General features: G+C 36.5%; 1 protein-coding gene across 3 annotated transcripts in view; it reads right to left on the minus strand.

Annotated features, from left to right (window-relative positions):
• Positions 1 to 11,264: 11,264 nt before the first annotated feature.
• The window catches only part of ANKRD50 (ankyrin repeat domain 50), a 42,585-nt gene continuing 27,197 nt past the window's right edge, over positions 11,265 to 26,652 (minus strand). Inside the window, exons 3-5 of one of the 3 annotated variants that reach the window (XM_003795524.2) lie at positions 25,378 to 25,607; positions 16,257 to 19,807; positions 11,265 to 14,736 (exon numbers count right to left, since the gene is read on the minus strand). In XM_003795524.2, coding sequence (XP_003795572.1) covers positions 16,260 to 19,807; positions 25,378 to 25,607 — 3,778 coding nt within the window. In that variant the 3' untranslated portion in view covers positions 11,265 to 14,736; positions 16,257 to 16,259. Of the gene's footprint in view, positions 14,745 to 16,256; positions 19,808 to 25,377; positions 25,608 to 26,652 lie in introns of all 3 variants that reach the window. The other 2 variants (XM_003795525.1, XM_023516585.1) reach the window with 2 other exon arrangements.

The following is a 26,652-nucleotide window of genomic DNA, read 5'->3' on the forward strand; positions in this document are numbered from 1 at the left end:
AATAGAACTTATTTTACAGGCAATGAAGGGGACTTTACTACACACATCAAATCCGATATAATCTAGAACCTTTTCTATTCAAAGCTTCTATTTTTGTTTTCGGATTGTTCTTTCTTTTATTTTCCACTCTAGCCCAACTTTTCTTTTGTGTTACCAATTTTATTTTACTTTTAATGAGATATTTTCCTTACTGATTCAACTATTTCCATTTCAGCTTCTATTAAACCTTACATCAAAGGAATTATTGCCAAATCTCCAATCAAATGCCTGTTATTATTGTTGAACCAGGAGAACGTACGTCCTTACGGTGGACTCTCAGAGCAAAGGAATGAGGTTGAAAGCGTACACTTATTCCCTATGTGTACCTGAAAACTGCTCTTTCTCCATGCTTGCAGGATAATTAAAAGATAAATAGATAGGTTATTTTATTTTTACTTCAGCGACAGCTATTAAAACCTTCTTGAAAGAATCAACTGAATTCAACTTAATTGTCTCCAGTTCAAAGAGGTCAGGGTACAGCCTCACCTAAAAGCAATCAGGCAAGCAATCACAAATGTTCAAATGAATAAGTGATGAATAATCGGTCTGTTTTCCTGTTATATTTAATGCAAACTGAGTGAGCAGAACAGATGGGAAAGCAGGGATAAGAAAATACATACTATTTTGTACTAAGAGCTCGGTCCCTATTTGAAAACGATTAAGCCAAGAATGTGTTTTAACAAGTGGCCTAAAATAGCAGGATTTAAATGTTTCTCACTACCACGCAGCTGTATCTGAATGAAAAGAAAGTGTGATTCAAAGAATAGTAATTGAACACATACTCTTCCCAAGACAATCCAAAAGCTACCAAGATAAGTGAGACTCGGCTTCTATCTAAATGAAGATTAGACTGGGAGAAAAAGAGACAATCTGTTTAGTATAAAATGAAAAGAGAAGCCATACAAGACAACACACACACACACTTTATAACAGTCATTGAAAAGAAATGATTTCTAGCTGGGAGATGGGCATAAAGGCCAATGTGGGCAGAGAACTACAGCTGAGCAAGTGGGTAGAGTATTCTGGAATAGTGAATATTCCTCTGGTGGAAGGGAGCAGGGGATTTGGAGCATGTTGGGTAGGGGTGGTGTGGCAGAGAAAAGGGAGGAAGAAGTAACTAGGGAGAAAGGTGAAAGTCTGTAACAAGCCTTCGTGCCTTGGATTGGTTGTGGCATTCTCCTAGAAACGGGCTCACGAAGGTCTCGCATAACAGGGAAGTACAGGTGACAGAGAGGCGTCCTGAGAAGGGAACTGGTGGCTGGTGAAGACGGCACAGGAGTCTGAACCCGCTGGAGAGTGTGTGACCCGGTCAGAGCTCGGCTCTGAACCAATTCATCTGTCGTCAGTTTGCAGAATATAATGTACTTTTTTGCAGAGCACCAAGGAGAGGAGTCCTGGGTAAGAGAGTGTCCCTGTCTAAGAAATGTGGGAGAGTCACCGGTAAAAACCACTGCCATCACGGCTCAGCGACGGGGATGCGTTCTGAGGAATGTGTCCCTCAGTAATTTTGTCTTTGTGGGCCTATCACAGAGTGTCCTTATACATGTCTAGATGGTCTAGCCTACCACACACCTAGGATGTATGGTGTACCCTATTGCTCCCAGGCTACAAACCTGCACAGCATGTTACTGTACTGAATCCTGTAGGCAATTGTTAACACGATGGTATTTGTGTACATAAGCTTCTCTGAACATGGAATAGGTACAGTAAAAACAAGTACAAAGGACACCTGTATACTGCATTTTCATGAACCCACTTTGCAAGACTAGAAATTGCACTGCGTGAGTGAGTGGTGAGTGAATGTGAAGGCCCAGGACAGGACCATGCACTGATGGAGACTTTTTTTTTTGAGACACAACCTCACTCTGTTGCCCAGGCTAGAGTGTCATGGCATCAGCCTGGCTCACAGCAACTTCAGATTCCCGAGTTCAAGACAGCCTCTGGCCTCAGCCTTCCAACGAGTAGGGAGGACTACAGGTGCCTGCCACAATGCCTGGTCTCAAACGCCTGAGCTCAGGCTATCCTCCCTCCTCGGCCGCCCAGAGTGCTAAGATTACAGGTGTGAGCCATCATGCCTGCCTCACTATTATAGACTTTAGAAAAACTGCACATTTAGACTACACTAGATTTAAAAATTATATATTTTCTTTCTTTAATAATAAACCTTAGCTTACTGTAATTAACTTTTTGACTCTTTTATAATTATTCTTAGCTCAAGACACCCAAACATTGTACAGTTGTACAGAAATATTTTCATTCTTCATATTTTTATTCTATAAGGTTTTCATTATTGTTACTAGAAGACACAAGCACACACATACACAAGGTCAAGTTCATCCATATCACTGTCTTCCACCTCCAGGTCTTGTCCCACTGGAGGTCTTTAGGGGCAGTTACATGCATGGAGATTTTAAAAAGAATGCAGAGCAGGGCACTTTGTTATCAAGAGATTAAAAAGAAAAAAACTAATGAAACAAACAGACAAAAATTATTAGTTTATACAGGTTAAATACTTACTATGTTTCCTGAAAGACCTCTCAGAGACTTTAATATGACAATGCCATTCTCCAAGAGAGAAGAAAAGCTTGTAGCCATTACTAAGCCTCGTGCAATGTAAATGTTTATTTTACCCTATAACACAATTTGGAAAAAAGTTCATTCATTAAATAATGTTATTTTGGAGTTTTAAGCCTAAGAGAGAGTAAATTGTAGAAGCCCTTTTATTGATTCAACTAGGATGGATATTTGGTTTTCTAAACACAATGTTGGGTTAATTATTTAAAATTTTAGTCACAAAACAAAAACGTGCATCCCTTCACTAATTTCCTGAGGAAGGACAGAGCCTTTCCTAGGAGGAAGGGTCCCCAGTGGGTGTTTCCTGTCCTCTTTAGTGCATAAGCCTTGCCCACACAGCCATCCAACTCAGTTTCTTTAAGGTAGAAGGAGAAATTACTTATTGTCAGAGGAGTCAGGAAGACATTATTTGGTGGTTGAGTGGAGAAGTTGATGGTTTTAAGTTTGGATATACAGAATTTACAGTGTTTTTAGAATATGCATGAAGAGATTTTTAGCTGGTATTTGGAAATGCATAAATTGCATTTCCCAAGGACAAATAATGAGAATTACAGTATTGATTTTAGATTTATATATATGTGTGTGTGCATATAGGAGTATTTGTTTTTTCTTTATTTCCCTACTGAATTATGGTAATGAAGTTCTTACATTGCCATCAAATCTCATAAAGTCACTTCTTTCATTTAATGTCATCTCTACCTTCACAATAAACATTATTTTCTTCAGATGAAAGAAGGTTCACATTTCAATATAAAAAGAAGCATTAGCTCTTCTCTCCACTAGCTATCGCAGAGAAGCACACAGGGACCACACTAGTGACCATATGTATTTCTTGTTAAAAACAATTATGAAAAGTTAGATGTGTACCTAATATTAACAAATCATCTTAACACAATAATTAAGGAAATTATTGGTGAGGGATAATTGACTAGTTTGATGTAAGCATTCCAAATTGTATATGAAATCTATATGCACACTGTACCCCATAAATGCATTAATGTATAAATGATCTATGTCTTTATGACTTAATAAAACAAATTAAAATTAGAAAAAAGAAAAAAATAAGAAAAAAAAGAGAAAAATAAAGTTTTAACTATTATCACTGCACTTGCCTTGACCTATTTTTAAAAATGTTAAGGTGGTGATTCTTAGGAAGGGAGGAGACGGGGAGGAGCCGTGTCCCTCATAGCCAAGCGGTGCTTATGACCTGGTTTGGGATTAAATCTAAGGGGAAACTGAAGTGACTCATCATTATTATCAGTCTTTTAACCATGACGCGCCTTTGTCATGGTTCAATCTAGTTCAATAGTTTAGGACTTGGCATATTTTATCTATTTGCACATTTCATTGCAGTAGTTGAAGTTCACAAAGTCTCCTTAAAGTATTTTTCTTATATTATTGTTTTGAATATGATACATTATTAAAGAGTAGATTCAAATATGAATATTTTTATGGAGATTCCAGTAAGTCCGCAATTTTGAGTACATAATAAGATAGCTGAACGGAATCATTAGGAAATTTTGAATGAGTTGCAGCTAGCAAGCTATTAATGAATAATTTATTAAGAAATTTAAATTTAATACACTGAGAAACCTTAAAATACAGTATTCCATTTGCTAAAATGGTATATTTACCAAGCATAAAGCATTGGTAGCTGGTATTAGGGGCAGTTACATGCATGGAGATTTTAAAGTTGGGTGAATCAGGCCTCGGGAATCCTTTGACCTGGCATTTGGGAATTTCATGATTTGTAAGGATAGAGGTATTTTTTTATAGTGAGATAGGATAGCACAGGTCCTAGAGCCAGACCACTCCATGCAGCCTCAGCCTTTTGAATCATCTACTGTGTTCTTGAGCAAATTGCTTAATCCTGAACTGGGGTGCCTCGTCTATAAAATAATGAGGATAATATTGCCTACCCTATGTGGTTATTCTGAGGCTTAAAGGAGAAGATAATTTAAACATTCAAGCTAACTTACAAGTGGGGATTTCATGATTTCAATATATAAGAACATATAAAATTCCCCTGAAAGTTCAAACTAAAGACACAGGCAATTAAATCTCTTTTGCTCATTTGAAGTGGTTTATAAACAAGAGAAACTGGAGCCAGGAAAGCAGGAATTCAGAGTATAATCCCCTGTGGGGCGGAGGAGCCAGGCTAGGCCAGGCAGTCCGTTCACAAGGCCGACATGGACAGATAACCCTGTGAATCAGTGATTGCATGTAGCTATCAAGGAAGACTAAAGATTTAGATAAGTAAGGGATCCAAAATTAGAGGAAAATTGGATGCTTTTGGTTTAAAAAAAAATTATAAGATTCATGGGAACCAACAAAAAGTAGGATCAGAATAAGTAGGAGAATAAGGGACAGAAAAAGGAATTTTAAAGGTAAATTATTGTTCAAAATGCAATATGAATCTACTTTTTCAGGGAGACTTCTCCTAATCACCAATCTAAAGCAATGGATACAATGAAGGATCTGATTATCAAGCTAGACAAATTGGAGATATTACCCAGTATCAAGTTTAAGAAGCAAAATTCCAAAGATAAAAATAATCAAGAGAGACAAGGAAGCAGCAAGCTGGAGAGGCAGCAAGCAGGGGGAGTCTTTTTTTTTTTTTTTTTTTTTGAGACAGAGCCTCAAGCTGTCCCCCTGGGCAAAGTGCCATGGCATTACAGCTCACAGCAACCTCCAACTCCTGGGCTCAAGCGAGTCTCCTGCCTCCGCCTCCCAAGTAGCTGGGACCATAGGGGCCCGCCACAACACCCGGCTATTTTTTGGTTGCAGCCATCATTGTTGTTTGGCGGGTCCGGGCTGGGGATTCGAACTCGCCACCTTAGGTGTACGTGGCTGGCACCTTAGCCGGTTGAGCTATAGGCGCCGAGCCAGGGGGAGTCTTAAGTCAGGTTCCCAGTTCCCTCCTTTCTCCACTGGACACTCTCTGGCCCAGGTTAAAGCTGAGTCTTCTAAGCAAGGCATATGATCATCTCAGTTATGAGACAGCCCTGTTTTATACTGATGCCGTTATATACTTACAAACATGACATTTTTTAGGAAACTATGCACCTGAAGTCTATAAATATAGATTTTCTTACCATGGAGAATCCTAGCTCAGGGATATCCCGCTAAAAGCACTCTATAGAAGATTCTCTAGCCAGCAAATACAATGCATTGATTTATTTACCTGGAGGTCTATGATTAGCATATTTGCAAGACTGGACTGATCACCTGGGTCTTCTTTCCTTCATGGGATGGATTTTAGATCTGCTGCCTAACTCCTTTCTTTCCAGGTAGCCACCACGTTTTAGTTTTCTATTCAGCTCATTACATTAGTATATTTACTTATTTTCTATTTACATTCCCAGTCCACCATCATCACTAAAATGTGAGCTTCATGGGAGTAGAAACTGAACTGCTGTTTTCTCAGCCCATAGCAAAAAAAAAGGGGGGGGCGGATAAGGGCAGGCTCAGTAATTACACATCATCTTCATCTTCACAGAACAGTGACTGACTGGTCTTTAAAGGGTGAATTGGACTTTGACATGTTAAGAAGGTGAAAATAGCATTCTAAATCACAGTAAACAGTATGTACCAAAAATTGAAAGAATACAAATATTTGAGTGGGCTCCATTTCCTGGGACAGCTGAAATCTGATTTTCTCTTGACTATGGTCCTTGAGTTTTGAGGACTGGTAACTGTATGCACCAGCTTTTTTCATCTCTATCACAATGACTATCCCTCAAAATACGAACATTAAACTGAACTTTTGATTATACAATCTTAAGTCAGTTTAAGAAATTTAATACATCTTAGTTATTAAGACTTTAAAAAGTTTAATGAAGCTATGCATTACATACTTTATTTCACATATTATTTAACAGATGAAAGCCCAAATTCCAATTACAATATGGAAAATGAAGTTGAATGGATATTACCTCCCAAATGCAATATCAGAATTAGTCTAAGTTTGAAATAAAAATATATTTATTCCATCTTAATTGCCTCTAAATTTAAAAATATGATGCAATCTCAAGAGGAAATAAGGGATAGCATTTACAGGTACAGATTCTGGCACTCACTTCAGCAGTATATGTACTTAAAGAGAATACAGGTTCTGGAATCCAAGTGATTCAATTCAATCTGCACTTTACCACTTGCTTTTTAAACTTGGGCGAGTTGTCTCAGAAATCTATACTTATTCACAGTAATACCTGGTTAAAAACTATTGGCAAACTAGGTAAAGAAACAGCCTTCACACGATTAAGGATGTGATTATGGTTAATGATGAGAGGCTGAATACATTCTGCACCCCTTTACCTTGAGTCTAGACGTCCTTGCAAGTTTGATGAGTTTCTTTTTTTTTGTGAGAGAGTATATGTTTGGGTTGTGTTTTTCATCTAATCTATATCTTCACATGGAAGATTAAGACCATTTAAATTCAATATTAATATTGAAATGTAAGATACGCTTCTGTTCAACATGCTGAGTGATAACTTGTTTTATTTTCCCCTCATGCCCTCATGCTACTGTTTTATATTGGTGCATGCTACCCAGTTCACATTTACTTATGAAAGGAAAATTGCACTAATGACTTTTATTGTAAAATCACCGGATAGGATATAAGCACTACCCCAGTTCCACGAGGTACACTGTTAAATCAAAATGCATAGGCATTGCATAAATTGTGGTATAGATTTACAGTGGGAACTGATTGGTACTCAAGATTAAAAAGCTGTCTTAATCATACATGCTGCAACATGGCTAAATCTCAAAGGCATTATGCTAAGTAAAATAAACTAAGCACAGTCGCCTATTTATTATATAACTTCACTTATGAGAAATTTCAAGAAAGGGAAAACTGTTTAAAAATGAAACCAGTGGTTGCCAGGGCCTAGGAGTGAGGGGAGCACTTTGATTTCAAAGGAGCACAAAGAAACTTTCTGAGTGAGAGAAATAATCTGTATTTCAAATGTGGTGGCAATTACATTGCACGAATTTGTCAAAACTAATGAAACCCACTTAAAAATGGTGAATTTTATGTATGCAAGTCATCTTTCACTGAAAAATATAAATTTTAGGAGACTTTTGAATACACAATTAGCAGATTGAAATAAACCATAATTCTATATACCAGCATCAAACAGAAAATTAAATTAAAAAATACTATGTGCGACAGCATTAATAAGCAACAAATCACCTAAAATACAACCCATGTGGGGACATACTTCTGCCAAGAAAGCTAAGAAATACTACTCAAAGTTAAGTGGACCTACACAAAGGATGTAACAGTTTCCTTGAGTGGAAAGTAAAAGGTGTAAACAAATCAATTTACCCCATTCCAAATTGATGTGTAGATTCAGTGCAATCCTGATCAAAATTTCAGCCAATTGTTTTAAAAACAGTAATTCTGATACCTATTATAAAGTCCTACAGATATGAAGAATGCCAAGAAAAGCCAAGTCAACCTTGAAGGAAAACATGGGAGGGTTCACAGTACTAGCTATTAAACTTATTATTATTATTATTTTTTATTTTTTTTATTTTTTATTTTTTATTTTTTTGAGGCAGAGCCTCAAGCTGTCACCCTGGGCAGAGTGCCGTGGCATTACAGCTCACAGCAACCTCCAACTCCTGGGCTCAAGTGAGTCTCCTGCCTCCGCCTCCCAAGTAGCTGGGACCACAGGCGCCCGCCACAACGCCCGGCTATTTTTTGGTTGCAGTCGTCATTGTTGTTTGGCGGGTCCGGGCTGGGGATTCGAACCCACCACCTTAGGTGTACGTGGCTGGCGCCTTAGCCGGTTGAGCTATAGGCGCCGAGCCTATTATTATTATTATTATTTTATTTCAGGCTCCTTTATTCCATGAATATTTACAGAACATCAACTATAGGCAAAACCTTGACATAATCATTGAAGATAACATGGGGACAAATATATCAATTTTATGAGAAAACAAAAGCATTATTAAACTTATTATTAATATAAAGCTGTAATAATTAAACGAATATAGTTGCTCATAGATGGCCCCAAACCCCCAATCTATTTGAAAATACTTAATTTATGATAAAGGTGCTACTAAAATGTAGTGAGAAATAGATAACTTTTCAGTGAATAAAGCTGGATTAATTTGATAATTAATCAAGGTAAAACATTAAAGCTATGATAAGAAGACATAGAGTATCATGATCTGGGCATAGGCAATTACTTATAAAATGGGACATAAAAAGCATAACTACCGGGCAGCACCTCTGGGTCAAAGGAGTAGGGTGCTGGCCCCATATGCCGGAGGTGGCGAGTTCAAACCCAGCCCTGGCCAAAAAAAATGTGTAACTACTAACATGATTAAATTTTATCAATCTTTATCGAAGAATCTTTATCAAAATATGTCATTATGAAAATGAAAAGGCAAAACACAGATTCTGAGAAGATTTTTGACTTGTATGTGCTATAAAAACAACATAAATCCAAAGTAGGAAAGGATTTCTATGAACTAAGAAACCCAAGGGGGAAAAAAAAACATATTTCTTCACAAGACAGGATATCCAAACAGACAAATCATATGTAAAAGTGACTAATTTATTAGTCATCAGAGAAATGGGAATTCAAAAATCAATGTAATACTGGTACAAATGAAACAATCAAAAAAAAAAGAAAGAAAAGAACAAAAAATTAAATACCAAATGTTGGCAAATGCAAACAGCAATAGAGACTTTTATACACAGCTGATAGGAATAGAAATTGGTAAAACCACTTGGAAAAACTGGCCCTATCTATTAAAGCTAAGCATCCACATACCCTAGGATGCAGTAATTTCACGGATAATATTAAAGAGAAATGTATACTCATGGACACCAAATACATATACAAAACTGTCATTGCCTGCAATATTCTGAAGAGCCAAAAACTGTAAAGAACTCAAATGTGTATGATTTTAAAAAGTATGGTGTACTTGTACAATGGATGCTACACAATTTAAAAAGAGATAAACAAAAAATAGCAATTAAAAAGGGAAACCACTGCTGCACAATGTGGATGAATTTCACAAACATAATATTAAGGGAAAGAAACCAGAACAAGAGGACATGTTGTTTGATTTCATATACATAAAATTAAAAAAAACCAGTCAATACTAATCAAGGTAATGAAAGTGAGAGGAGTGGTTTTCTTTGTGGAGGTAACATCTGGAAGTGGCAAGGGAGGTTTCTGAGATTATGGTTATGGCCTTTATCTTGATCCAGGTGATAGATACCTAAGTATGTTCAATTAGTGACAATTTATAGCACTGCAATTTAGGGTATGTGTTTTTTCCTGTATTGTATGCCAGAGTTCAATGTAACTTTACAAACAATGGGAGTAATAGACCCACCCATTAAAAATGTAGCATCAGTTCTATCAGTATATATATGATAATCATTGTTCACACATATGGTGCAAAGAATAAGTAATTGCTTAAATTACTCAGGGATCTTCTGCATGTTACAAATATATTCTTCTAAGAATATTGTTCTCAGAACTCAGCTAAATTTTGCCAGGGTGGTAACAATAGTATGAGTTTAAGAGTGGAAATCTAAACACGCAGTAAATTTCAAATGACTCCAGTTTAAGTTTACAATAATAGCAAGACTGGCAAGCAGAAGTCATGTCCTGAAAATGAGATCAACACATGTATTTGCATGATAAATGAAAATTTCCCAGAAATTCAGCAATATAATCCATTACTGTGTATCTCGCCTCTCTTAGAGTGGGCCCTCTGTATCTGCGGCTTCCACGTCCACAGATTCTACCAACAGATCAAAGGTATCGTATTCAAGGAAGGTAGAACTCTCCACCAGGGGTAACTATGGGACTTGAGCACCCACGGATTTGGGGGTCCCCAGGAGTCCTGCAACCAACCCTCCAAAGATACAGAGGAATGCACTCTGGTTGGAATCCTTTGAACTGCTAGGACAAAGGTTTAAAACATCAGTCATTGCAAGTTGTCACAGTGTTATTTCCTTGGGCCACCAGTTAGAACACTCCATGTTTATTTAGCCAGTCTGTTTTAAAAATCTTGTACATATACATTTATAGTTAAAGATTTTGTCAAATTGTTTTTTAGAATGCGGCTTTTATTAATCTCACACATTTATAAAGAATGTAATTAAAATGATTACTGCAGAACACTATAATCATCATTGCAGAGGACAGCGTGTTGGCCTTCTTATTTAATAGAAATTTCTCTTTGGAGTAACAGGAGAATCGTCCCTCAGTATCCATGGAGGGTTTGTTTCCAGGGTCCCTCTCAGATACCAAAATCTCCACTGTCCTTTACATAAAATGGCATAGTATTTGCTGTAACCTATGCATATCTTCCCATATACTTTAAATCACCTCTAGATGACTTGTAATACTGAACACAATGCCTTCCCATTACTTTACTCATGTTCTATGTTTATTCAAAATAGTACTTGGCATGTAACAAATTCAAGTTTTGCTTTTTGGAACTTGGTGGACTTTTCTTTTTTTCCTTTTCCATACACATTTGGTTGAAATCCAAGGATGCTGAACTCACAGATATGGAGGGCCAACTGTGTGTGTGTGTGTTGGGTACACTGGTATGTGTGCTGTGTTCTGGTGGGGAAAGAGGTCATGAAAAAGGGGCTCATGTTTACAGAATGAGCACACAAACTTTATTTAGAAATGAATGATCATGTTTGCAATAAAACCCAAAAACATCCATCACAAGATGGCCATAATAGTTGATGATCAAGGAACATAAACGCACACAATTTATTTGGATTACTGCAATGCTCAGAGGTGTGAAACCTGACATGGTGTGATTTACAGTAGTATTTAATCAATGGTGAGGGGGCATTAAGTCTTTATAGAAAGTTTAAGAAAATATAAGGTTTAAATCATTCTGGGTTTTTCTACCTTCCTTTGGGCAGTGTTTATATGCCATTTTTTCCCCTTTGTACAACGTTTCCAAATTCATTTGCTCAGTAATTATCTAAAATAACTTAAAACTAGTAGCTGTTTTTATTATAAGCATATCTTGCATGTTCTGCTGATTCAAGGATAAAATTAAAACAAGATCCTCTGTAAAGCAAATATATTTATTATGCACTTTCATATACATAGGGATTTTTGTGTAATATAATACAAGGAATAAAATAAAACTTTTACAATGTGAAATTCAATGTACATTTTAGGCTATTTACATACCCCAAACCAAGGGAAAAATAAAAAGAAAGCATTTGTCTGCAACTACATTTGCTGAGAAGTTATAAATGGAGGACATTAAGCAAAACAAACATTTGCATAGCCAAAACAATACTAAGAAAAGTATTTACTCCTGTTTTTTAAGCAGTGAACTATTTTTGGTGAGGACTCTGCTGGGGGCGGGGGTGAGACTGAAAGACTAAAGACTGGCTGTACTTTGCAGCGCACACTGATTTCTGGTCAATTTTTCTTATAAATCTTCTCCTAGAAACATTCAGGCTTCTATTTCTCATTCCTCTATTTTTATTACTTAGTATCAACTCATTACTTTTAGGGAATGGGCACAGGTGGATTGTTATAAAAATGTTATATGCGCATGGCATTAGAGTTGTGTACTGGCAATAGTGTACAAAATTTAAACTTTTTAATTTCAAAAATAGTTATTAAGGAGTTTCATACTTGGGGACTATTTTCACTTTTTAGCGGAGCAGGTCATTTTCAGTCATGGTATTAAATTCCTCACAGAAACAAATAAGCAAAACAGGGCATTTCCAGCACCCTTTTCATCTTTATCCTAGCGCAAAGTCATTTCTGTTCTATTCCAAAACATAATTCATATAAAAACATCCAGAGAATACTTAGTTTTGAAAATCTTACTTTTCTACGAAGTTCTCTTCCTACCAACTGTTTCAAGTGTTCATAGTATGAATATGACATTTAGACCTTTGAAAAACATAAATCCCTTATGTAATGAATCTTATCTTTGCCCTTTGGCCACAAGGTGCAATTATGTAAAAACAATAAAATTAAATAAATACAATTTCAATAATTCAAGGTTAATAGAAAAACTGGCAGCTTTCAGGGTTGTCTTTCTAAAGAAAAATACACATAATAAGAAATTAGAGCTTCATCCTCTACAGTAATGAAAATGTATTATCTTTGAGACGCGAGTAAAGTTGGTTCTAATAGTATGTGTTCTTATTTATTAATAGAATCATTAACACTTTTAAGGCTACTTTGCAAGAGTCCTATTAAGTGTATTTAATAAATGTCCCATAGGGACAAGAATTCAATACTTGAAACATTCACATTCGAGTTACTAATATTGCCATGTCATCTTAATATTGATTGAACTTAATGACTTATCTCTGTCCACATTATGATTTATAGATGACAGACAAAATGAATTTTGCTGACTCTAAAAAAAAAAAACCCAACAATAAAAGCAAGAGAAAGCCTTACAACAAGATTCAAGTGAAGCATTTATCATAACCGATTACACATTTCTATTTCCATGACAAATGCACCACATGTGCCCTTTATATATGAAGATAACATTACTGACTTTTGTTACTAGGACATACTCTATAAAGATTTTTTTCTGGAAGTAGCAATGGTTTTGTGCTGAATCTCCAAATTCTCTTTCCTCATTCCTCCTTATCAACAGCACATGAACAGATTTTCTAGGTTCTGAAAGATTAACAGGGCCCATCATAAGATCAAATCCATAATGTTGGCTTCTAAACCATTACGCCAACTTCCCAGATATACACATGACCCATCTAAGCTAGCTCCACTGGTTCAGAGTATATCTGAAAGGAGGTCAAGGCTGTGAGCCACACGCTCACTCGAACCGGTCCCAGACTTCTCCCTGAACTCTGGCATCTAGCCCTCCTGTATGCAATTGTCCAAAGAAGAAAACAGGAAAGAGTATGTGGACAGAAAAGTGCAAATCCATCACTATTACGAATCAAACAATGAGTATGTATGTGCTATGACTGATGAATTAGTGGTGTCATCTCTGAAGGACAGCACAGATTACATTCATCAAGAATATTCATCCAACTAAACCATTAAAATTAATCCAATTGGCTTTGAGTGAGGCTACATTGGTCATGCAGTGAATTACAAAACAGAAATAGCTGAGAGAGAAACCAGCATTAACATTTACAGTGGTACATTATTAATATATTTTATTTGGCTGGAAGGAAGAGATAAGGGTATTCGATGAATTGTTCAGGGATCAAACATCTACCCTCAGGTAGACAGGTGCATTTCCCTCTGCACACACACGCAACCGAGGCATGGTTCTGTCCCTGAGAATCGTCAGGCCTCAGGAGTGATAGTCTGTTTTCTCGGAGGTGGGATGACAGTGAGCGGAAGGTGAAACTGCATCTCCGTGGATGAAACAGAACTTTGTTCTGTCTACGGTCTGGTTGTTTGTTTTCATACTTTTAGCCAAAGATGAGGACGATTCTACTGGGAAAAGCCAGATTTAAACTACTTAGCGCAGCTCCCTAAACTATTAGAATTTTTTTCTAAATTTGCCAAGAAACCATGTTTTTATCTCAATGTGATATTTATATAGAAATTCATTTTTATCCAACACTGAAAGTGTAGTGAACATAAAAGAGTTACAAGATTCATTTTATTGAGCAACATTTTTAAAGATACAAAAAACAGGCCACATACTACAATGCAAATGTGACTGAAACGGTATACTGAAGTTTCTTTTGTTTCAAAAAGAAAAAAATAAATACAAGAAATACAAGAAACACTGCCTTTTCATATACATTTGATCATGGCACATGCACATTTATCAAATCTTAACTTAAACTACTTCCATCAAAATTTTTTAGCCTTTACCAGGGAACTGCAGTACATATCTGCATTTTTAAAAAAGTGCTTATCCTTGTGTAGTGAATACAGAGCACATGAAATGAACATTTTTAAGCACAGAGGGTTACACTGAGAAGGCAGCCTTACTATTGAGGCACATTACAGTAATTAAGGTAACTGTACTGCGGATATCACATTCTTCTTTTTTTTTTTTTTTCAGCAAATCAACAGGCATTTAATGTTTTCATCCAGTAGCTGAAGAACCACTCCAATCACAACGTCTTCTGTTTCACAGACTAGGAAACTAGTGAACTAGTGCAAAAGTTAAAAAAAAAATAATTAATTTCCTCATTAAACTTATACTGTAATATATAACTGTATTTTTATACGTTATATAATATATAACCACACATAAGAATATGTATCTCTGTATATGCTTTTATGAACGTTTATCTTGTAAAGCACAAAGTAGCTTTGTTCATTAGAAATCCATTATTTAACTTATAAGTCACTTTTAAAAATGCCACAAAATATTTACTTTGATTCATGTGTTTTACTGTATTAATATATATTTACGTTTTGCCTTTACAAAAGAAGCCATGAGTTGAAGGGCTGCACCATTAGAACTAAATATTTTTATTAAAATAAGCCACAGAGAGAATGCATCGCCTACTTATATAAATATTTGTGGATGCTGTTTGGTTACTCATAGATTCACATGGAAGAGTGTTCATTATTAGAAGATCCAGGAAATTTATTTCTAATAATGCTTCACTTATCATCCTTAAAAATGTATCTTTAAGGACAAAAGAAGCAAAAGAGAGAGATTTCAGTTTGCTTAAGTAAAGAGTACAATTTTGATAAAAGAAAAAAAATGATTGAGCAAAGTGAGATAAATATAGTTGTAGTACAAGCTAGCCAAGATTCCTAATGACATCTTAAGATTTATCTCTAATATAGAAAATGTGCTTCTGGAAAAGTATGCAAAATATAAAAATTATCTACCTATCAATCTTCCCATTAACTCCCCTTATATTGTGAAGCACCTTTGTGGTAAGGGGAAGAAAACTGTTTATATTTAATAAATGTGACTATTTCATTTCCATAAAATAGGCCTTAAATACCCATCGTGCCAATACATCCATTTACCATCTTTCTTACTTGGAAGCATTACTTGGAAGATGTAAGAGATCTGTAATAATAAAAATTACCTTCTACTGATTAAATCTTCTCTTTGCTCTGAGTGAAAGGAATGCAATTAACATTTATTATCTACTAAGTGTAATATACACTATTTTATTCAAATCAAAGAGATGAGTATTACAGAAATAGCCCCACCCTCTGTCACCATCAAAGTTCTTTTAGGAGGGGGAAATGAACAGCAAAGAATTCTTAATCTGGGGTCCATAAATAGTATATTCATTCATTTATTCAACAAATTTTTACTGAGAAACTCCCATAGGTCCAAGCATGATGCCAAGTACATGAAACCCAACAGTGAATAAAATAGATAAACTCCCCTACCTGCACAACGTTTAGATTTTTGTTGGGGGGCGAGAGACAAATAGTAAACATAATAAATAAAAAAACCCAAAAGTATACTAAATAAGTGCTTTGGATAACATAAAACAAAAAGGGGAAACAGGGGTGCCAGAAGTGAGAGATTCAGATGTAAAAGGGGGTTAAGGAAGGTCTGGCTGAGAAGACATTTGAGTAGAGAGCAGAATGTGAAAGAAGTGGCCATGTGAATATTAGGAACAAGAGCAGTCCAAATAGGCAGAGCTATACTTTCATTTTTTAATCTTTATGTTGATGAGCTATTACCTTTTATAATGGTGTTTCCTTTTTGTAGTTGAAGCTTGGGTCAGATCCCTCAATCTGAAGCTTCAGGGCTTGTTTAAGGCTTAATTCTGTCTCGGAGGAAGGATACCCCTCCAATACCTCCGGATGCCCTCTATCTTGTATTGTTCGTGGGACTGAAACCCTACCAAGAAAGACCTGGTTGCTCTGAAGATGATAATTTGGATTTGTCATTATTCCATTTCTCTTCTTCTGTTCCCCACTTTGTTGATGAATAACAAACTGCTGTTGAGATCTACCAATTTCCTGCTGAGTTGAAGGTATCATAATTTTGCACTGAGATTCTGCTGGCATTTGCTTAGGTAGTGCAGTAGTCCCAGATTTGGCTACAGGGCCTCTTTTATCGAACTGAGTCATTTCATATTCTAAAACCTTTGGCTGTGAAGAATTGCTTTGTTTAGCTTTTTTTCCTGCTGATCCAGATTTGGTAGAATTTTCTGATTTACTCCCTTTATTTGCTTTAGTTGACTTCAAGCTGGGCTTTACTTGACTCCACTCAAACTCACTACTTGGTGAATTATGACTCTGTCCTAAGGACTGTGTGGTGGAAGACGGGGACACGATTGACTGTCGGCTCCTACTGCGGGGCAACGAATGCTGCTGGATTTGTTCTGTAAATGACAAGTTATGAAAACTGTCAATTGGCACTGTTTGAGCTGTTGCTGTAGATGAAGTAGTTCTCAAAGATGAATTTTTTGAGCTTTTCAGAGAATTATTTGACAGTGATGACTTCTGCCGATCAACTGTAGAATCTGGAGACTCTGAAGGAGAACTAAATGCGTGAGCTGGCCCATTAGGTAAACTGCGTAATGAAGGCTGCATGTCCCCTCCACCAGTACTACCAGAGCTATTTGATTTAATTGTTAATGACTGCATTTTTGAAGACACTGACTGTAGAGGTTTTTGCTCCATTGTGTGAACAGGAGATGGGGAACAGCCATTCAAACTAGATGCACCATACTTTTCTAATAATTTAATTATCTGGGAATGTCCGTTTTTGGCTGCAACACGCATAGCAGTGCGCCCAAATTGATCAGCATGGTTTGGGTCGGCACTGTGCTCTAATAAAACCTGCACCACATCAATGTGCCCTTCCTGGGCTGCAATGCAAAGCGCAGTGGCCCCTTGGTTACACGTGTGGTCGACCACAGCACCATGCTCAATCAGAAGCTGAACCACTTTTACGTGGCCCTGCCAGGCTGCAGACTGCAGAGCAGAGCGCTTTTCATTGTCCGCAGCATTGACGTCGGCATGGTAGGTGATGAGAACCTGCACCATCTCCATATGGCCTTGCCAGCAGGAAACATGAAGGGCTGTCCTTCCTTCTGCATCACTTGCTTCTACATTTGCACCGTTTTCTAAAAAATATTCAGCCATTGTAAGTTGGTTTTCTAAAGCCAAGATATAAAGTGTGGGCCTCCCATCAGCATCTTTGTAGTTAACATCAGCTCCATGGCTAAAAAGCAATTCAACAATGTCCCTGTGTCCTTCCAAGGCAGCAACCCTCAGTGCATTTCTCCCATCGTAACCTCTTTGATCAATGTTGGATTTATTTTCCAGCAATATTTGAACACAATCATAGTGACCTTCTTGGGAAGCTAATATAAAAGGGATTCGCCCATCGTTGTCAATTTCATTTGTTCTAGCACCTTGTTCAATAAGTGCTTCACATATTAATCTGTGACCTTCAAAAGCTGCCATGTGCAAAGGTGTCCATCCAGCATCATCTCTGTGATTTTCATCTAACCCTCTATCCAGCAGAGTCCGCACCACTTCAACATTTCCTTGTGCCGAAGCAATGCTGAGGACTGTCCTGCCTTCACTATCAATACTATCCACAGCTGCACCCCAGAATAAAAGGGTATTTACAACTGAGGCGTGACCCATGGAAGCTGCTGCCAGGAGGGGTGTACGGCCATTGTTATCCGTATGATCTACATCTGCTCCCCCCTCTAGAAGCAAGTCGACCACATCGACATGTCCTTCGTAGGCAGCGACCAGCAGTGGAGTCATGCCATCCTTATCACAATGATCGACTTCAGCACCTCGGTCAATTAAAAGGCTGACGACTGACGCGTGTCCTTTACTTGCAGGCACACAAAGTGCAGCTACAGAGAGAGCAGTCCGGCCATCGACATCCTCGTGATTTACTTCTGCTCCGTGGTCCAGCAGGTGTTCCACAATCTCTCTATGGCCCATGTATGCTGCCGCTATCAAGGCAGTTCTACCTTCATTATCAGCTTTGTTTACTTCAGCACCATGTTGCAGCAAATTCAGGACAATATCTTCGTGTCCGCCCCATGCTGCTGCTCTTAACGCTGTCCGGCTATCAGCATCTGCACAGTCCACTTTTACACCAGCATAAAGGAGTGCAGACACCACCTCGGTATGGCCACCCCAGGCAGCAGATCTTAATGCAGTCCAACCATCCTGATCAGTGTGATTGATGTTTGCTCCACACCCAATCAAACAATTAACCACCTTGGTATGTCCCTGCCTAGCAGCGAGAGTGAGCGGTGTGTGTCCATGAGCATCTTCTATCTCTAAGTCTGCCCCTCTCGAGACAAGTAAATTCACAACATCAAGACTCCCACTGTAGGCGGCATTAGCCAGTAATGTTCTCCCATTTGAGTCACACTGATTTACTGAAGCTCCATTATCTAATAATGTCCGAATGGAATCTTCTCTTTCTAAGGCTTGTCGGACTATACACGATGTGCGATCATCTTCACTGTTGACGTGAGCACCAGCCTTTACCAACAGCTGTAGCACTTCTTGTTCCTTGGGGATTAAAGTAGACAGGGAGTCTCTGACAGGTGTACCATTCCATATCATCCACAGAGCTAACTCAGCTGTCTCTAATTGTAAATTTGAATTAATTAAGTGCAACGCAAATTCCTGTGCTTCCAATGGTGTTAAATTCTTGGCTTGACAGGTATAACTCATAGCCAACATTCTGTGTCCTTCTGCTGCATTACATAAATACTTCTGAGTGCAGTGTTTCACATCCAGAAGCCACTCTGCAAAACTATAGTGAAAGAGTATTTTTGTATTGCCTAGTCCATCAACAAGAAGTTTGGAAAGGACATCTAACTTCCGTTGAAAGTCTTCCAAGGTTAATGACATGTTTTTGGTCCATACTGCATGATACAATTCTGTTATGGTCAAAGGTCGGCAGGCTGCAAGAATCACATTCAAAATAGGCTGAACCTTTGCAAACTGTTTTCTTACAAAAAGTCTTTGGCATAGCCAGAGATATAGACCATTTAGCGTTCCTGGGATGTCACGGATCTCTCTTAACATGATAAAGTTTTCTACAACTCCATCTAGAACTCGTTCTAGGTAAAGAAAGCATCCACTGCTTTTAATATGCAGTTGATTCAACATCTCTGCAGTTTCTTTTGTGAGATGTTGTCGCAAAGCTTCTTCTTGATCTAAACGATGGAGGATGTACTGCTGAACATCTTTCACAATGTATGCCTTTCGGAGGTCATCCAAACTTATTTTTCGAAAGCCTAGAGAAGAAAACAAAAAAGTTGATGTCACCAGTTGGAAACAGTGATAGAAGTTGCCCTATTTTCAAAGAAAATGTCTTTAACATGTAAGAAGCAAATTAATAAATACTGATAAATCAATGCCTATTAGTCTGTATTAGTATGTAAATAATTTTCTTTTCTTTCTGTACAAGCACATTAATGGCAGAAAAATTATTTCCTTTTCCTATCTACAAATGACCTATTGCTTAAACCTATTGTTTTATTGGCTCAGTGTCTCTTCTCGACTTCACTATAAGAGGTACTAACTAAGCATTAGGCAATCTTACGTATCCATAAAAGCACCTTGTTAAGATTTTCTGAACTCCCAAATGATTAGAGTAAAAAGTTGCAGGAGACACAACAGAGAAGGTTTGCTACTACAGGATACTCTTTTTCGTATGAATAATTGATATATTTCTACCTCTATAACTGAATGCATTATTAGCCTCAATAATCAAATTGCATATTTATATCCAATTAGAATATCCTCTGTGGCCAAGCATGGTGGCTCACACCTGTAATCTTAGCACTCTGGGAGGCCAAGGCAGGTGGACTGCTTCAGTTCAGGAGTTCGAGACCAGCCAGAGCAAGAGTGAGATCACTATCTCTACTAAAAGTAGACAAATTAGCCAGATGTCATGGCAGGAGCCTGTAGTCCCAGCTACCAGAGAGGCTGAGGCAAGAGGATCATTTAAGCCCAAGAGATGGAGGTTGCTGTGAGCTATGATGATGCTACAGCACTCTACCAAGGGTAACAACTTAAGACTCTGTTTCAAAATATATATATATATAGAACAAGACTCTATTTAAAATATATATATATAGAACATCCCCTACCACCACCTATAAAGACATTATTTTACCTGTTATCAAATCAAAGCAATGAAATTTAAGACTGTCATTAAAGTACTTGAACCAATTAAAATACAACCTGGTCAAATTATGGTCACAAAACATCACCATTATAAAAGAAAAAGACTTAATAAAATTCAAACAAACCTAAAATATACTAGTCACATCTATTTGAAACTCACTTTAAGTTCTTAAAAGGGAACCCTAACTTCATTTCTGAAGGGAGAGGACATCATGATGTACACACATGAATCTATTAGACAACTTTGTATTTGTCTTAAAAAACAAAAACATGCTGAGTGAATGCATTCCTCAAGGCAATAAGAGAACAGGGTTTGCATTCTAGAGGACCATTCTGGGATCATTCAAAAAGAACTGGATCAAGTCTAGTCGCAGGACCTTTTAAAGAGGCAGTAAGAGACTCTAGTTGAGAATCACTAAGGGCCTGAGCAAGTATGGCAGCAGCAGCAAAGCTAAATAGAAATGATGGATTTGAGAATTATTAAAAAGCGTGAGATTATGTAGAGTCTGACAAATGTAGAGAACGGAAGAGAGAGGAAGGAGTCAAAACTGACATTAACTTCTAACTTTGCCAAAGGAGTGAAGAAGGTTTGGAGAAAAAGCTGATAAATTCAATAGTGTCATAATAAGCTTAAAGTACTTAGATGACAAATTTATTGAGAGAAGCAACCACTGAGAGTAAAACAGGAAAAAGTAACAAATTTGCATAGCTCTAAATCTATATAAAAATGGACTCTGTACTTTACATGTTACACAGTCAATTGATAATAAATCCTCAACAGAATTAATTTCAAAAGATAAATGTCATTTATGAAAACACCTGACCTAACGAGGGTATAAAACATTGCTGCCTAGAAATTTGCAGCCGTCCACATTTACTAATGATTGGAGATGGCTTACCTCACATCCTTTTTCTGTGTGTCCATTTGCTTTGGGCTTTGTAAATTCATTAAAGCAATTTAAATTTGAAAAGGAAATTACTACTGTATTGCTAATAAGAAAACTTATTTCAAACTAACGTTATCTTACATTACATAGTGTTTTAAAGTTGCCAAACTAATGATGTACATATTGATTGACTTACGTGAAAGATCATATAACCCATTATGAATAAACATCTATAATTTAAACCTAAGTACGACAATCTCATGGTTGAAACTTGAGATAAGTCTACTAGTATCTCCTTTATAGCAAGGCAAAATGGACTAATGAAGACACACAGACAAAAACCTGAAAAATCTAAGTAAACTTGAATATATGAAGGAATATGCTATTGTTATGAGTAGAAAGTATATTTTAGATGTTTAATTTTTTGTACCCTAAATTAAAATTTTAAAAAAATCTTAATTTTTTGGGTTTATATCATTGATAGCTATAATTTTAAAACATGTTATTAAAGTCATTCTAGAGTTTATTATTATTAAACTTGCTTAAACATTCTCTTCAAGGCAAAACAGAAGTACACAATCATGTGTAACTGGCTGAAAATAATGTGTAAATGCTTAGAACTAATTAAATAATTAAAAATAAATGGAACATTTTCTGAACTCTTCTCTCTTTTTTTTTTTTTAGAGGAAGAGAGGTAAAAATATATAACTTAGAAAAATAAAACTGATGACAAAGAGGGGCATGGAGTAACTATACAAGAAAATTACAAAAATTAAGTGAACATGCTGACAGATAGTTTATAAGAACTGATAAATGGTTTATAAAAAAAAGCAATCACACATAGACAGACATTTGTGCACCCACACCTAAACTCAAGGTATGATAAGAGGAATATTGCCAAGCAATGGTAAAGGGAGTTACATTGCTGGAAAAATTTATAGTGGTAAATTATCTAAGTTATTTCACACTATTTAGTAAAAAATATTGGATAAAATCATTACATATATATGTAAGAAGGCAGAATAATAAAGAAGAACACATCAAGCTACATATAAACTTCAAAATTATTATCATACTTAGAAAAATGCCGAAGAAGACAGTTGCAAAGAATGAAAGAATATGAAATAAAAGCTCTCTTAACTATCAATGAGAAAAACACTAATTTATCTACATAGACAAAAAGGCAAATTGATAAAATAAGCAGAAGGGGGAAAGGGTTCAATAGTAAACAAGAAGTACAAATAAAAACAAGGCACCATTTTCACATATCAAATTGACAACATTTAACACAGATCTGATTCAACACTAGGTGCAAGTACGGAGAAACCAACCCTTCAGATAGGAATACAGTATGATATCTGTCTTTTGGAAGGCAATTTGATAATATATATTAGCAATTTTGGTAATATCCTCAAATTTTTACCCCCAAATTCCAAATCTACCTTCAACAGAGATGTGGTCAAATGCTTACATACAACCCAGCATTTTTAATAACTGACAACATCTCAAGGGCAGGAGTAGGGGAGGCTACATAGATTCCACCTGATTATATTACTTTCTCCGCTAAAACATGGCTCAAAGAAAATATAAGTTCATTTACTTGCAAATAACTGAGTGAGTGATAGCTTTGTTTTAAGCTCTGTTCAAGATTCCAGTGCCCAAGATATGAAAAATTTCTATTTGCATGGAGGCTACCCTCTGATGAAGGAGACAAACCAGCAAGTAAATAAATACAATGAAAACACAATTTGAACACTCATAAGACATATGAAGAAAATAAAACAAAATAAAGAGAGGCTGTGTATGACTAAGTAGCTAGAGAGGGAAAAATATAACCCGAACAAAAAGAAAACCACAGTCAGAAGTGTGTGTGTGATTGATATTTGAGCAGAGATCTAATGGGAAGGCAGGAAGCAGCTAAAGGAAAGAGCATTCCAATCAGAAGCATATCGAAAAGCATAAGACCCTAAACAAAAAAAAATCTGAAAACACCAAATGTCCACTGATAAACCTGTAGAGAAAAGGGAAATCTCTTATGTTCCAGGCAGGAGCACAGATTATTTTAAGCACACTAGCTAGTGATCTGGCAAAATTAACTAAGGCTCAAATGCTCAAAATGTACACATCCTATAACCCAGCAGGTCCAAGGCTAGTTTTCTAAGGTAAGCCTTTAGCACAAATGGACAGAAAGATATGGACAGACATATTCATGAAGCATTTTTAATAAGAGCAGAAAACTGAAAATGATCTAAATGCTCATCAATTGGATAACGGAAAAGAAGAAATGTATTCATGAGGAGGAACACTATTTAGCAGTTAAAACCAATGAACTGGATTTATAAGCCATAATAGGAAGAGGGCTTGAAAATAACATTTGCTAAAAAAATGAGAATACGATGATAGGGCAGCGCCTGTGGCTCAAGGAGTAAGGTATCGGTCCTATATACCAGAAGTGGCAGGTTCAAACCTGGCCCCAGCCAAAAACTGCAAAAAAAAAAAAAGAGATATTTGAAAATAATAAAAAGAAAGCAAGGAAATATGAAGATAAGGATAATATCACTAATATATTTATGAACTACACTTACTATTAATCAAGTATTGTCCCAAGCATTTCATATATAACTTGTCATTGATCTCCATTTTATAGATGAAGAAACTAAGGCACAGAGAATGTAAGTTGCACAAGGTTGACAGCTAGTGAGTGGTAATAGCTATGGCGGTATACGTAGTGTTTCATTTAGGCAAACTATAAAAATCTACAGTGTGTAAATATGAATTGGAGCATATAAAACAAGCTAATGATGTTGGTTTTCTCTAATGAGGAAGTGAAAAGGAATGACTGATATGGACCAAAAGGGACTTAGACTTTACCTATGCCTGGCCTATTAAGTGCTACATGAATGTTAGCTACTGTCATTTCTACCCAAAGTTTTACCAATTACATTTTTACCAAAAGAAACAAAAAGAATATAACATATGAAAACCAAAAGTGCTGTCCTTAGTAGGAAAGGAATCCAAGAGATAAACCGATGGATAGAATACAGCGGGTGACAGAAAATAATTTCGACTGTAATACTGTAAAATATATAGAACTACTTAAAAGTGATATGGCTAATTATCAATATCTCTCCAATTACATTATAAATCCTGAAATAGGTCCTTATTTTATGTCCCTTTTACTTCCCACAGGACAAAGAAAAGTGCTTTATATCATCTATGAACAGGAGTCACCACAACTTTAGTATGGTAGTAAAAAAAAGAAAAGAAAGAAAAAAGGAAATGTAAATAAACTGACTACATACTTTTATATAGTAAATAGACCATAATCTCACACATCAGAAAAAGGTGAAAAAAGAGCTATCCTAAAGGATAAGCTCTAGTCTTTCTTCTTACACCAAGAAAAATACCACAGAGTAGCTGACAATGATTTAAAACAAACATATGTACTTATTACTCTTAAGATGCTCAGCTTACCTGGAAGAAATATAAACTCATTACGAAACAACACAATAAATGCAGTCCCATAGATACATGCAGCAAATATGGTACACTTCTAACCTTTGCTAAGGTAGTTAGGAAAATGATCTTAAGGGGAAAAGGTAATGTTTCAATGATCTTAAAAATATGCCACAGTCTGTTTGAATATAACTTTGTAAAAGTCTAGCTAGGAATAGCTGATAGAGCAAAAGGAACATCCAGAGCTTCAACTGCAGACTTTCCTCTAAGAAAGAAATAGATATAGTAGTTCATCATGAAAAACATGTGAAGATGGCAGTAAGTATGCTTACCAGTGAACATTTTAGTGACAGCCTTACTCTGTTTTCGGGCAGAACAGAGAAGCAATAGCCACGGTGGAAAGAACTCATGGTGACCGGCTAAGAGCTCTGCAACAGTCCCAGACAAGCTGGTGGAAGTATGTTCACCTTCAGTGATGTTACAGCCTTCGTCAACAGAGTCGACAAGCAGGTATAGGCTTTGCTGTGGAGGCTTCATTCCCAAGAGAGGGAGCAGGACACACCTGTAAAACACATCCACACGAGCATTATGGATGTTAATAGCTAAGATGTTTGATTTATTATCCAAACATTAGATCGCTAATTGGAAACATTTTAAGAATAAAATAAATTAAGGTATTAGAATAAAAATGTTACACAAGTTTCAATTTCTACTTTAAATAGAATATTGGTCCTAACAATAGTATTTTCCATAATAAAGTATGTATGTACGTGTGTTAGTAATTCACTATAATTAGGAAGGGCAGTAGGAACTGTAGTTGAACATAACTTTCTCATAAATAAGACACTATTCATTCATTTTCAACAAATATTTACTTATGTGCCATGTGGTCAATGAGTGCTGAGCAAATACAACCAAAGACATAATCCTTACAGTTATGAACACTAGAAGCTAAAAAATAATATTTTCTTCTTTTTTTTTTTTTGCAATTTTTGGTCGGGGCCTGGTTTGAATCTGCCACCTCTAGTATATGGGGCCGGTGCCCTACTCCTTTGAGCCACAGGCACCACCCAACAAATAATACTTTCTACAACTCTCTTCTTAATCTTTCAGTCCCACAGCCATCAACACTCAAGTTACCACCATGCAACAATCAATACCGCTGTCTAAAAATCTCTCAAAATCCATGTCCATCTGCAACATCACCATCCTAGCCCAAGCTATCATCATCTTTTTCATCTGGGCTACCATAACAACCCACATGTCTTTAATGACACCCCTTCAGTGAGCTTCAGATGCAGTGAGAGTCACCTTGTCAAGTGTTAACTACAGCCACAAGAGCCTTTTTTCAATGACCTTAATGAGACACAATTACACAAGGATCTTTGCACTTGTAGTTTTCTCTGCCTGGTATACTCTTCCTTCCTCTTTTCATATAGTTAGTTCCTTAGCCCTAAATTTTGTGAGTCACTTACTCAAGGTCAAATTCCTGCTAGATGCTTTTATAGTATCAAATATAGTAGTTCCTTTTCACTGCCCTATCAACTTTGCAATATTTACTTATTTACTGTCATTAATTTTTTATTAATTTCTTTTTTTTTTTTTTT

This window comes from Otolemur garnettii, unplaced genomic scaffold (assembly GCF_000181295.1).
Source record: "Otolemur garnettii isolate 467f Iridium unplaced genomic scaffold, OtoGar3 scaffold00093, whole genome shotgun sequence".
Classification (NCBI taxonomy): Eukaryota; Metazoa; Chordata; class Mammalia; order Primates; family Galagidae; genus Otolemur; species Otolemur garnettii.